The following is an 11,244-nucleotide window of genomic DNA, read 5'->3' on the forward strand; positions in this document are numbered from 1 at the left end:
GGGGCCGCACGGGGCCCTCCCCTTTGTCTGGCCATCTTAGAGAGCGCAGGCGCGCTGACCCAGCCCCGCCCCGCCGCGACGCCTGCGTGCTGACTGCCCCGACAAGGCTGGGCGACTCCACTAGATGCACAGTGGAGGGAGTTAGATGGGCTGAGGCCCTGTTCTTGGCATTTTGTGCGCACTGCTGCGGAAAGAGCGACCTGAGTGGCCGTCTCCACCTGGCTTCTGCCTTTGTAGTTTTGGGGCTTGTCGCACCAAGGTCTGCACGGCGAGCCGGGACGTGCTCAAGAGCCGCGTTCCCCCGCGGCCGTTGGTAGAGCCCAGAACTTCATTTCCGGTGCGCGGCCTGGGCGGCTCTTCCTTTCCTCAGACGCTTTGCGCTCCTTGTTTCTCCCCGGTCGCCGTGTGTTTGGCTGGCGTGTGAGTACCGCGGCCCCCGCCGGGAGGAGCCACATGCGTACCGAGCCCCGTGGGGCCGGGAGGGCGGGAGGCTCGGGCTGCGCCAACGGCTCGCGCCCTTGGGAATCGGAACGAAGTGCGCCGGCGTGCTGGCTTGGGGGCCGGGGGCCAAGTGCGGCTCTATAGCCAGCGCAGAGGGCGGGGCGGCGGCCACGTGGCCGGCCCGGAGGCCTTGGACAGGCCCGGGCTTCGGGGGCCTCCTGGTTTGGGCAGCATTTGGGCCGGCAGACGACACGGCGGCTGTGGAAACCAGCCACATACACCGAGGCCCAGGTCGTGGAAACCTGCCACCGGGGCCTAGGGGTTGTTGACAACCGTCTCTGGGTGACTGACGACATCTGCTCCTCAGCAGATCCTCTTCGGGCTTGTATTCCTTGCAAGTTCGTGCAGCACGTTTATGGTGGGCATAGGAAGGACAGGTACGGATGCAGCTCGTGAGGGCAAGAATAAGAATGTATTTTGTGCACTAGTTGAGAATAGGGTTGTCCTGATTTGGATAAAGTGGTCCCAGCAGTCTCTGAAGGAGATGGTGGTGCTGTTCCTGAGAAATGGGCACTTTCAGAGGTTGTAAGTGGAAGGAAGAAGGCAGAGGGGGTGGAGTGGGGTGGAGAGCTGTGGGATGTTAGGGTTGGTTTCGGGAAGGAAGGGCTGGTGCAGAAAAGCCGTTTGTGTAGGTAAATCTTGTGTGGTCTCTGACAGGGGTGCTTTTTAAATTAACATAGTAGTACACCTTAGGGAGACCCTGCAGCTCTGACTATCCTGTGCCCTTGACTGCATGAACCCTTCAGAGCCCATTTGGTCATTTCCTGGGCCCCTCTGTGCCCAGCCGTATGCTGGGGGTAGGGTGGGTGTCACAGTATATGGGGCAGAAATAAATGAGCCCTGGGTGTCCCTTGAGAAAATGGCTTCTGCCAGGAGGTAAGAGGGCCAGTGAGTGCCCTTACCGGTTGTACAGTGGCCATTTCAGTACGTGCCTCTTGTTTTCTCATTTCTCAGGAGTGCGCTGCTGCTCACCATCATATGCTCAGGATGGCTTGGATGTGGCTGTGGCTGCAAGGTTTAGCATGGAGTCAAATGTGCCTGAGACTGGATAAAAAGAATACCATGCACTTTTGCATTAGCTTTTTGAGGGCTAAGGGCAAGAAATGTAGGCATTGAGCATATGAAGATCATCCTCCTATGCCAATGTTTCATGATAGCATATGGGTGTTGGAAGCTGGTGACAGTGAGACATTTACACCAAGTACCAGCATGCCGTGGGTCCTCCCCTTCCTGGCTAAGCAGCTATGACCACTTGGAGGTTCCCTGCTGGGTAAAAACATTGCCCTTCTGGCCTAGGTGTGTGTGAGATTCAGCGTAGGGGCTGGATTGGCCTGGGGTGGGTGGGGACTTTGGTGGGGCTGTTGAGGTTAAGCCATAGTACCACAAGATGCCTGGAAATAGAACTGCATTTTGGTGGCTTATGAGGCAAGGCTGCTTTGGGGGCTGGCTGGGCCTGGGGCAGGTGGCTGAGGTAGCTTTAGCCTTCTAGGTCTCCGTGTGCAGGGCCCACCTCCTGCCACAGGACAGGCTAGCATTTCTGAGTAGGACTGGAATACTCAGGAGTTGGACAGCAAAACACCTGAGTGGGAATTTGGGCCTTTGGAGTTTGCCACCCCAAAAGACCAAAGGCATCACTTCCATGGGCAAATGAACTCTGCTGTCCCATGTGGCTGCCCTGCTGTGTGATTGACTAAAAAAGCTACTTCTTGGGCACTCTGTCCACATTTCAAGTGCTAGTCACTGCCCTTTTGGGCACTGGAGATACAGAAAGTTCTGTGGGGAAGCACTGGTCCACAGGCTGGGCTGGACCAGCCAGGTGAGCCCTGAGAGGGTATTGTAGGTTGAGGTAGGCTGGGTGCTGGCAGACCCCACCCACCTTGCCAATTCCCTATGGAAGATGGACAGTCTGGGTGCCCCTCTGTATGTGTGTATCTGTGTGTGTCTCTGTCTGATGGGGTGACCTAGGTAGACTGCCATTAGAGGGCAGGAAGTATGGAGGACCAGGCCTGGGGAGCCAACTCCTCTCAGAACCCTCCCTGTTGCCAACTTTAACTTGCTTCTTCCAACCAGGAGGGTCCTGTGCTGACACTGGAAGCAATGCCCAGCTGTGTGAGCAGAGGCCATGAGGCAGTGCCCCATACCCTTGCCATGTGTTTGTGGAGCATCTGCCATCCTCCTTGGCTGCAGAGGGACAGGGGGTTCACTCAGCAAGTCCTACTGGGGCCACCTGTGCTAGGGCCACTCAGCAGTCTGCACCACAGGTCCTGGTAGCCACGTGGGCCTTCCAGAGCTTGGTCTCCACAGCACCCTTGCACCCTCAGTAGCTCATGGAGGCTTGGTGATCTGGGGGTACTGGCTACCTCTCAGGAGAGAGCATTCAGAGGGCTGGCTTTAGTGGTCACCCTGCAGTTGGACTCCAGCCTGCTTCCAGGAGCAGAGTTGAGGACTCAGGCCAAATTCCCCTAGGTCTTTGCTACTGTGCTTATGAGGCTGCTTCTCTGGCAGCTTTCTTCCCTGTGCCCCATTCTCTCTTCACCAAGTTCCTGCCACTACTGGGTACACTACAGGAGAGAGGGGCTGACTGTCATGTTCTGGGCTACTCTTACTGGAAAGCCTGATATGTTTGCATGTGTGCATTCTTAAGCAAGTGCTTAAACTCACACTTGCTATTCTGCTGTTAGAGACAGTACTGTCAACACAGCAGCCCTCCCCCCCCCAGCATGTGTTTGTGGCTCGGAGTGCTGGGGACTGTGCTGACCAGCCTCCCAGGTGACAGGCATGGCTGCCAAGGCCTCAGCGTGACTCTGGTGTCTCCTGAGAACTTCCTGCAGGAGAACTGCACAGGGCCTCTTGCTTCCATGGGGCAGTTACCTCCTCATCTTTTCAGCCTGCAGGGTGCCTGGTACCTCCTCCCTAAGTGGGCTCTCAGCAGTAGCCTGCATTGGACAGGGGTAGGCAGGGGCCTTGGAGGGCACAACTCCGTTAGAGAAGGAAGACAGATCCTCAGGGCTCTCTGGAGGTTCAGCAGCAGGGGGTGACTCCCCAATCCCACCAGGGCAGGGGTGGGTGGCTGGGTCCTGTCACCTATACTCAGCTGGCCTCTCCAGAGCTTGCTGGCTTTATAAGGCGATTCTTATGGGCTAAGGGACAGGACCTCCAGCCTAGGTATAAAGGGCAAAATTTTCACCCCTTTGTGTACCCTGAGGAGAGCAAATCTGGTGCCTTTGTGTCCCTTGAGAGCCTTTTGCCACTCACATGGGGCTGTTGAGTGGCAGCCCTGTCTTGACAGTGACTCCTGCTGAGTGAAAGGCCCTGTCTCAGTGATGGCCTTGGGCCTTGCTGTCAGCAAAGCCCTCATCTTGGGGCTGGTTAGGCCCAGATTACCTCCTGCCTGCTGATGGGGGGGGCGGTGTCTGTGTTGTCTTCCAACCTCCTGTACCAGCCTAGGCCTGAGGCAGCTCAGGGGAGAGGCTGGGGGTTCTTGGCAATCCAGGGCCACCAATGGGTGCTGACTTGCCTTGTCCCGGGTTGCCTTGGGTTCAGGTGGGGGTGGCTCAGATGGTGGTCCCTACTTGTCCCCCAAGGCCTGCCTGGGCTTCAGCTCATGGCCCCAAGAACTACCCCTCCAAGGGATGACAGAGCATCGCCACTTCAAGCGAGTGGACTCAGCACCACCTGGGATCGTGGTGGTGGGTCTGTCTGGCACTTACCTTCTACCTCCACGCCCTACATTGGGCCTGCTCGGGCTGCCCCAGCTGATATGTCTGACGTGCTTAGCTTTTCTGACTGCCTCTAACCTTGCTGCTTTTCCTTCATGCTGTCCTAGGAGGTGAGAGCAAAAGTGAGTACCCACCTGCACTGGTACACTGTGTTTCCCAGTGTCTGATCTGGTAAACTCCTCTCTCCCTGGTCCTCCCTGCTGAGGAACCCCAACTCCACTGGTACAGGGCCAGCCTGCCATGGTGTCTTCATCTGTCAAGTGAAGGAGTGGGGTTTGTTGGGGGCCAGCGGCAGAGGACATACTGTGTGGCCCTGAGTAGGGCCCTGGCCTGGACCAGGCAGGTCAGCATGTGGCACTCTGCTCCCTGTGGGGAAGAGATAGCAGCCCCAGGTCTAAGTGGCCTAGTCTCTTGCTGGCAGAATCTTAGAAATGGTTTCTCCTCCCTTAGCTGCTGCCAGGAGAGCCCCCAGGAGTCTGGTTTGAGGACACTTAGGCCAGTAAGGGTTCGCGGGGCATTGGGATTGAGGGCTAGCTTGCTGCAGGGACTGAGCCCAGCTTAGAATTGCTGGTCTGTAGGAACCAGAGAGGTTGGATGGGGGACAGACAGGCCCTGCCAGGTTGGCCTATGGCTCCAGGAAAGCCCACTGCCCCTCAGCAACAGTGGGTGATGTCACAATGCCCTGCCTGCTGGCTCCTCCTGCCGCCTCCCACCTTGACCCAGCCTCTGCCCGTCAGCCTGGCCTTGGTAAGTGCTGCCCCAGCCTGGGGAGGAGGCATGAAGGGGCAGCCCAGGGACTCTCTCTTTACCCGGGACCCATGTGATCTCCTGGCCTGGCTTCCTGCTGGTCCAGTTAGAAGGCCCTGCTGGGAGCCCTAGGCTTTGACAGCCTCTACACTCCCCTCAGAGGATGGGCTTCAGAACACAATAGGCATGCTTTCCCAGAAGTCCTCTCCACCTATGTGGGATTTACACAGCCACATGGCCACTGGGTCATTGAAATGGGCTTTGGTTTCACTGGGGGTGCATGTCAGGAGAGGGTTGTGGACCCCACAGCCAGTGGTAGGAAAAGAAGTATTTGCTGCTGTCCGGGCCAAAGGCTGCCCCTCATGTGAGTGGGGTCTGGCTCCACCAGACAAACCCAGAGAAGTGGCAGGATGGCAGAGATGTCCATAAGTAGTTAGCTTCAAGGTGTTGGTTAGGCCTGGGTGCTTCTGGCTATGGAGAGTGCAGCCCAAGTTGGGTATGGCTGGGAAGAGTCCCATGACAGTCACAGTCCTCACCTAAGTGAACCAGCTGAGCAGGAGCACTTGTGTCCTAAAAGCAGACCTACCCACTGGCTGTCTGGACAGGAGCCTCTTTGAGCGAGAGCCTGCAGTGGCCCAGGCCTCTGCTGTTCCTGCTGCGAAGGGTGTTGCCAAGGCATTCTGGGCATAGGGTAGGGCCCGCACACCCCCGGGAGGGTTAGGAAGCAACAGGCAAGACTGTGACCTTGCATGGATGCTGGCGTGTGCTTCAGACCTGGGACCAGAGCCTCATCCACTGGCCACAGCAGTAAGTGGAGGGAGAGCCCTACAGCCTGCCCCACAGTGCTGGGCCTCTAGTGTTTTCTTGGGGTTCCTTTACTTCGATGTACCCCAGTCTGGGAAGGTGGGAGCACTGGCTGAGGAGGCTGGAGCTGTCCACTTGTTGTTGCTTCCCTTTTTTGCAGTCACAGCAACCTCCTTGGTGTCTCCTATTGCTTTGGCCTTTTGGTGGGAGGGGCAGGGCTGTACCCTCTGGGCCTGGTTGCCCAGCCCTTCCCCTAGAGGACAGTCACAACCCACAAGGAGGCTGCCCCTTTTCTGAGACCTGCAGCTGTGCTGAGGGGAAGCATGGTTGAGTGTAGCCTACACAAAAACGCAGAATTAAAGTCAAATTTAACTGAGTCTATTCTGTTTATATTCTGTCTGGAAACTAGGTTCTATAAGAAGGTTTCTGTGGCCAAAGAGGCTTGAAAATCATAATCCTAGACCCCTTCTGGAGAACTGTGGGGCATGTCAGATTAGTGAAGGGAAGTTTTGAAGTTAAAATATGAATAAACATACACGTGTGTATATTTTTGGCTGTATAAAAATGCCCCCCTCATTTGATTGTTGAGTCCTTGAATTTGATCTCATGGACCCCCTGGGAATTGTCCCCAATGCCATTTGCTTCCCCCAGGAGGGAGGGCCTGGGGGAGGCGGTGTGTCCCACTGTGTTGCAACTGCCTTCTTGTGCTTGCTTTTCAATGCTGCATCCGGAAGATGAGGAGCAGGAAGACCTCTTGTGCCCTGGAGGCTGTCTGGGAGGACAAGCACAAGTATGGGGAGGCTGAGCGGCGCTTCTACGAGCATGAGGCCACGCAAGCCGCCACCTCTGCCCAGCAGCTCCTGGCTGAGGTACCAGCCATGAATGGGCCCAGCCAGGAGGATATCGAGGATGGTGACGAGGCAGAGGCCCCTGACACCAGCTGCAGGAGCGATCCTGGCAGAAGCCATGACAGCAGGAAGCCCCTGCAGAAGAAGCGGAAGCGCTCCCCTAAGAGCTGGCTCGGCCAGGCAGACCTGGCCCTTGTGGGCCTATCAGCTGACCACGTGTGGCTAGACAAGTCACTTTTCGATCAGGCAGAGAGCTCCTACCGCCAGAGGCTGGCAGATGCAGTTGCCCAAGCAACCCAACAGCCGGTCACAACCTCTTGGGGTCCCTGTGTCCACAGCAGCCAGGTGGCCTGCCACCATGTGACCTGGGGGATCTGGGTCAATAAGTCTTCCTTTGACCAGGCCGAGCGGGCTTTTGTGGAGTGGTCTCAGGCCCTGCTGCTGGCTGCCCAGGGGGGCTGCAGTCAAGGGGGTCCTGACACAGGCCAGCAGGAGGCCACCCCTGACCTGGCCCTCCTACCCAGCCCGCCAGCCAATGGCCAGCCCCCGCTGGGCAGCCTCCAGGCACTGGTTCAGGAAGTATGGCTGGAGAAGCCCCGGTATGATGCAGCTGAGAGGGGCTTCTACGAGGCCCTGTTTGATGGCCATCCCCCTGGAAAGGTGCGCCTACAGGAGCGAGCTGGCCAAGCTGAGGGTGCCCGGCGGGGCCGCAGAGACCGGCGGGGCCGCAACGCCTTGGGGAGCAAGCGGGCCGGGTCACGGCGGGTCGACGGGGAGGCCCCCTCTGCTTTGCCCTGCTGGTACTTTCTGCACAAGGATGCGGAGGCCCCCTGGCTCAGCAAACCCACCTACGACAGCGCCGAGTGCCGCCACCACGCTGCGGAGGCCCTTCACATGGCCTGGCGCCTTGAAGCTGCCTCCCTGGCTCACCGGCCCAGTCCCCGCTCTGGCCCATCCATGTCCAGCCTAAGACCCAAGTAGGAGAAATGTGCTGGGCAGGTGCTCGGCCCAGCCTGGGCTATGGGCCCAGGGACAGCTGTCCCAAGCTGGGGCTTCTCATGTTCCCCCACCCTGCCCTGGTTGGCTGTCCCCAAGACCTCTGGATGCAGGCACAGTTTGAAAGAGAGTGATGCTGTGTCTTTGGGGCAGTGTAGCTTCCAAACTTACTAACCTTGAGGGTTACAAACTTCTAGGCTGTCGGTGTGGAGGTAGGGAAGGACCAGCACAGGGGAGAATCAGTCCCACACGGCATTTCCCGCTTTGGCTAGGCAATTCCTTATTGTCCCCTCAGCCCTCACACCCTGGGACGTCACACGCTGAGATGATGAGGTTGCTCACAGGGCAGATAGGGAGTGTTGAAGTTGATGTTTGGCCTCTTTGCTCCCCTAGGGGGGTAGGATGGGGAACCTGTGCCTACTGTCCTTCCCCAGCTTCCCTTGTTTGTGATCACTTCTGAGGGGCAATAGGCACCTCAAACACAAGCATGCACTACTCAGGTGGCCTCAGGGTGAGGGGAGCCCAGTTTGATCACCTACTGCAGCCCCTGTGGTTGTCTGGAGGCCCAGGGCTGGGGGACTAGGGCCTGACCAATGGAGTAGTCCCCACCCCCACCAGCTGTAGGCAGGTGGCTGGAGACAGAAGGGAAAATAGAGGGCAGGCCACAGTTCCCTGCTGGGGAGGGGAGATGTGTGGTGAGAGGGTCAGGGAAGGGCTTGGAAGATCCCAGCTAGGGTCCCAACCTTGGTCCCCAGACTCCCAGAGACGGGTGAGGCTAAATTTGCTGGTTTGACAAGATGGGGCATTGGTGTGGCAGTGGGGTGAGACCCCATGGTGGGATTTCCTACCCTGACCTGTCTTGTTTGTGGTGCCCTAGAGACCAAGAGCCTCCTGGGGGAGTGGAGACAGTCACTGTGCCAAGGTGATGCTTGGTAAAACCCAGAGATGGCTGGGGACTTGACACAGAGATTGGTGACAGAGTGGGGTTAGGATCAGGTTGCTGTTACACTTGATGGGTAGTAGGAGAGACTTGGCTGTTCAGGGAGGAGGTGGTTTGGACTGCGTGAGTGTGGCACAGCTGCGGGTGACTGGTGGTACCAATGAAATGTGATTTGCAAAAACAGGTGGAGGCTGGCTGTGACCCACAGGCCAGGGTCCCTGGTCCAGAGCAGCACCTCTTGAGCTTTCTGGTCTTGCGGTCCCCAGAGCAGTTGTTGTGTCTGTTGAGTTTTACCATGTTAGCAAGCTGAGGAATGTGAAACGTACTTATTTGTTGAAGAAGAAGCTTGTTATGTGCTAATTACACGTTTTTATGAGAAACACTTTTCCCATTAACAAAAATTTCATCTGGGCCTGGTGGCTAACGCCTATACTCCCAGCACTGTTGGAGGCCAGAAGTTGGAGCAGCCTGACTTTACTTTTCTGCATGTCCGTAGTCTGGCCTAGTCGGGTCAGCTGGGTTCTCTCACTTGTTCCTGCACTCAGAGTGTTGGTGTTTGTAGTTTCACTGATGTAAATCCAGCCTCCTATAGTTGAAAACAGGACCTCAGGGACCCCCAGAGGTTCTTGAAGAGTCTTTGATCTGGAGGAAGGCCTGGGGACCCTGCCCCAGCACCAGTGGCAACTGTACTAGGGGCTCAGGGTGCTTTGTGTATGGGGGGCCTTCATACGGAGGCCACTCGTGTTTCCCCTAGGGTCCACCGCCTTTGTCACCAAGGACTGAGATGGCCCAGAACCCCAGAACTGGTGTCGGACAGATTGGGGTATTGTAGCACACCCTGCTTATTTTGAGCTATTCCAAAAAGCCGTGGGGGAGGGTGAGGTCAGGAGCTATCTTGAACCTTCTCCTCTAAGCCACACTTACTTAGACCTTCCTCCCCATCCCAGCAGAAAAATGGCTACAAACTTCCTAGTCCATGAGAAGATCTGGTTTGACAAGTTCAAGTATGATGATGCAGAAAGGAAATTCTATGAGCAGATGAACGGGCCTATGGCAGGCTCCTCACAGGTGAGGGCTGTGCTTGGGGACACTGGGTGGCGGTGCTGCCCAGCAGGCGTGGCTTAGACACACTGTAGCTGAGTAGCCCTGCTCCTGGGGCTGGGAGTGGGCTCTTCAGACGGTGGCCGTGGCTGGCTCTTTTATGGGTATGCTCTTGGCTCCTGGTCTTGCCATCTCCTGGGCCCATGAGCAGATAGTGCCTGGCAGTGCAGGGCAGGCCTCACATGGAGCCCCTGAGGGGTGCATGTACCAGCTCATGCCAGGGCCTCATGCACCTTCCCTTTTTTTTTTTTTTCCTATCCTACTGAGCTTTCACTCTACACACTACTTTTTGCTCTATGTGAAGGCTCGTTACATTTTTTTGACACAAGAAAAAGACTGGTTCTTTCTGCACTGCAGGAGAATGGCGCCAGTGTGATTCTACGAGACATTGCGAGAGCCAGAGAGAACATCCAGAAATCCCTGGCTGGAGTGAGTACTTGCACCCATGTGCCAGTGGGCTCATGCTCTGCCAAGCCACATGCCTGATCCCCCCACACCATAATGCTGATTGTTTCACCCCTTTGGAGCAAAATTAGAGTGATGTGTGTGGTACTGTGTCCTGGCGGGACATGATGGCTCCAGACCTAGACTGCCACAAAGAGTGTTTTTATTCTCACATCCTTTGTGTGCCTCTCTGTTGCCCTGGCAGCTTCTGAGGCATTAACATTGTAGTGAGCCTGGAATAAGTGATGTCATCCCACAGGGTACATGCATACTGTAGGCACGGGCTCTGGAGGCCAGTCTCCTGCTTGTTCCCTGCTGGGAGGGAACATGTGTCTGGAGGGCATTCCTCCAGGCCCTTGTAAGTCTTGCCCTGCTAGGGGAAAGGAGTGCTGGTTTTCTCATAGTGTGTAGAGCTCAGATCAAGGAATCAGCACCAGCTTAAACTTGAGGCCCAGAGATGGGCCCTGCAGCTCTACTTGGCCTCCAGTTTCCAGAGTAAGATCAGCAGTGGAGACTGGCAGCTGTGTCCAGCCCTGTGCCATGGCCTGGCTTGGGGGTGGTGGTGGTGGGTATCCTTTAGGAAGTGACAGACTTGTTTCTCTGGCTTCCTACTTCAGAGGAATCAGACCTTGCTAAGCCTATGGGATGCAGGTGGCGTCCTGGCCTCTAGGGTTGGGTGTTAGTTTCTTTTTGGCTGCTATAACTGGTTACCACAGGTGGTATCATGCTGAGCTTAAAACAACATATTTATCATCTCTTAGTCCTTACGGTTCGAAGTCCGAAATGGGTTTCACAGGACTAAATCCTGGGTGTCAGCAGAGTTGCAGTCCTTCTGGAGGCTCTAGGAGAGAGTCCATTTCCTTCCTTTTCCAGATTCTTGAAGTTGCCTACATTCTTTGGCCCATGGCCCCAGCAGACAGTCTCATCACTGCCAGCTTTTGCCTTCACTTCCTTCCTCTGACCCCCCTGCCGTCTTCTGTCATTCATAAGGATTCTTTTTTTTTTCTTTCTTTCTTTTTTTGAGACGGAGCCTCAAGCTGTCCCCCTGGGTAGAGTGCCATGGTATCACGCTCACAGCAACCTCCAACTCCTGGGCTCAAGCGAGTCTCCTGCCTCAGCCTCCCAAGTAGCTGGGACTACAGGC

At 56.4% G+C, this 11,244-nt stretch overlaps 1 protein-coding gene across 6 annotated transcripts in view; it reads left to right on the top strand.

Annotated features, from left to right (window-relative positions):
• Positions 1-252: 252 nt before the first annotated feature.
• The window catches only part of EEF1D (eukaryotic translation elongation factor 1 delta), a 17,399-nt gene continuing 6,407 nt past the window's right edge, over positions 253-11,244 (top strand). The window contains exons 1-3 of one of the 6 annotated variants that reach the window (XM_012813050.2): positions 253-420; positions 9,503-9,623; positions 10,014-10,085. In XM_012813050.2, coding sequence (XP_012668504.1) covers positions 9,510-9,623; positions 10,014-10,085 — 186 coding nt within the window. In that variant the 5' untranslated portion in view covers positions 253-420; positions 9,503-9,509. Of the gene's footprint in view, positions 421-859; positions 879-6,505; positions 9,379-9,502; positions 9,624-10,013; positions 10,086-11,244 lie in introns of those variants that run through there. The other 5 variants (XM_023508359.1, XM_012813052.2, XM_003802315.3 and 2 more) reach the window with 5 other exon arrangements.

This window comes from Otolemur garnettii, unplaced genomic scaffold (genome assembly GCF_000181295.1).
Source record: "Otolemur garnettii isolate 467f Iridium unplaced genomic scaffold, OtoGar3 scaffold00245, whole genome shotgun sequence".
Classification (NCBI taxonomy): Eukaryota; Metazoa; Chordata; class Mammalia; order Primates; family Galagidae; genus Otolemur; species Otolemur garnettii.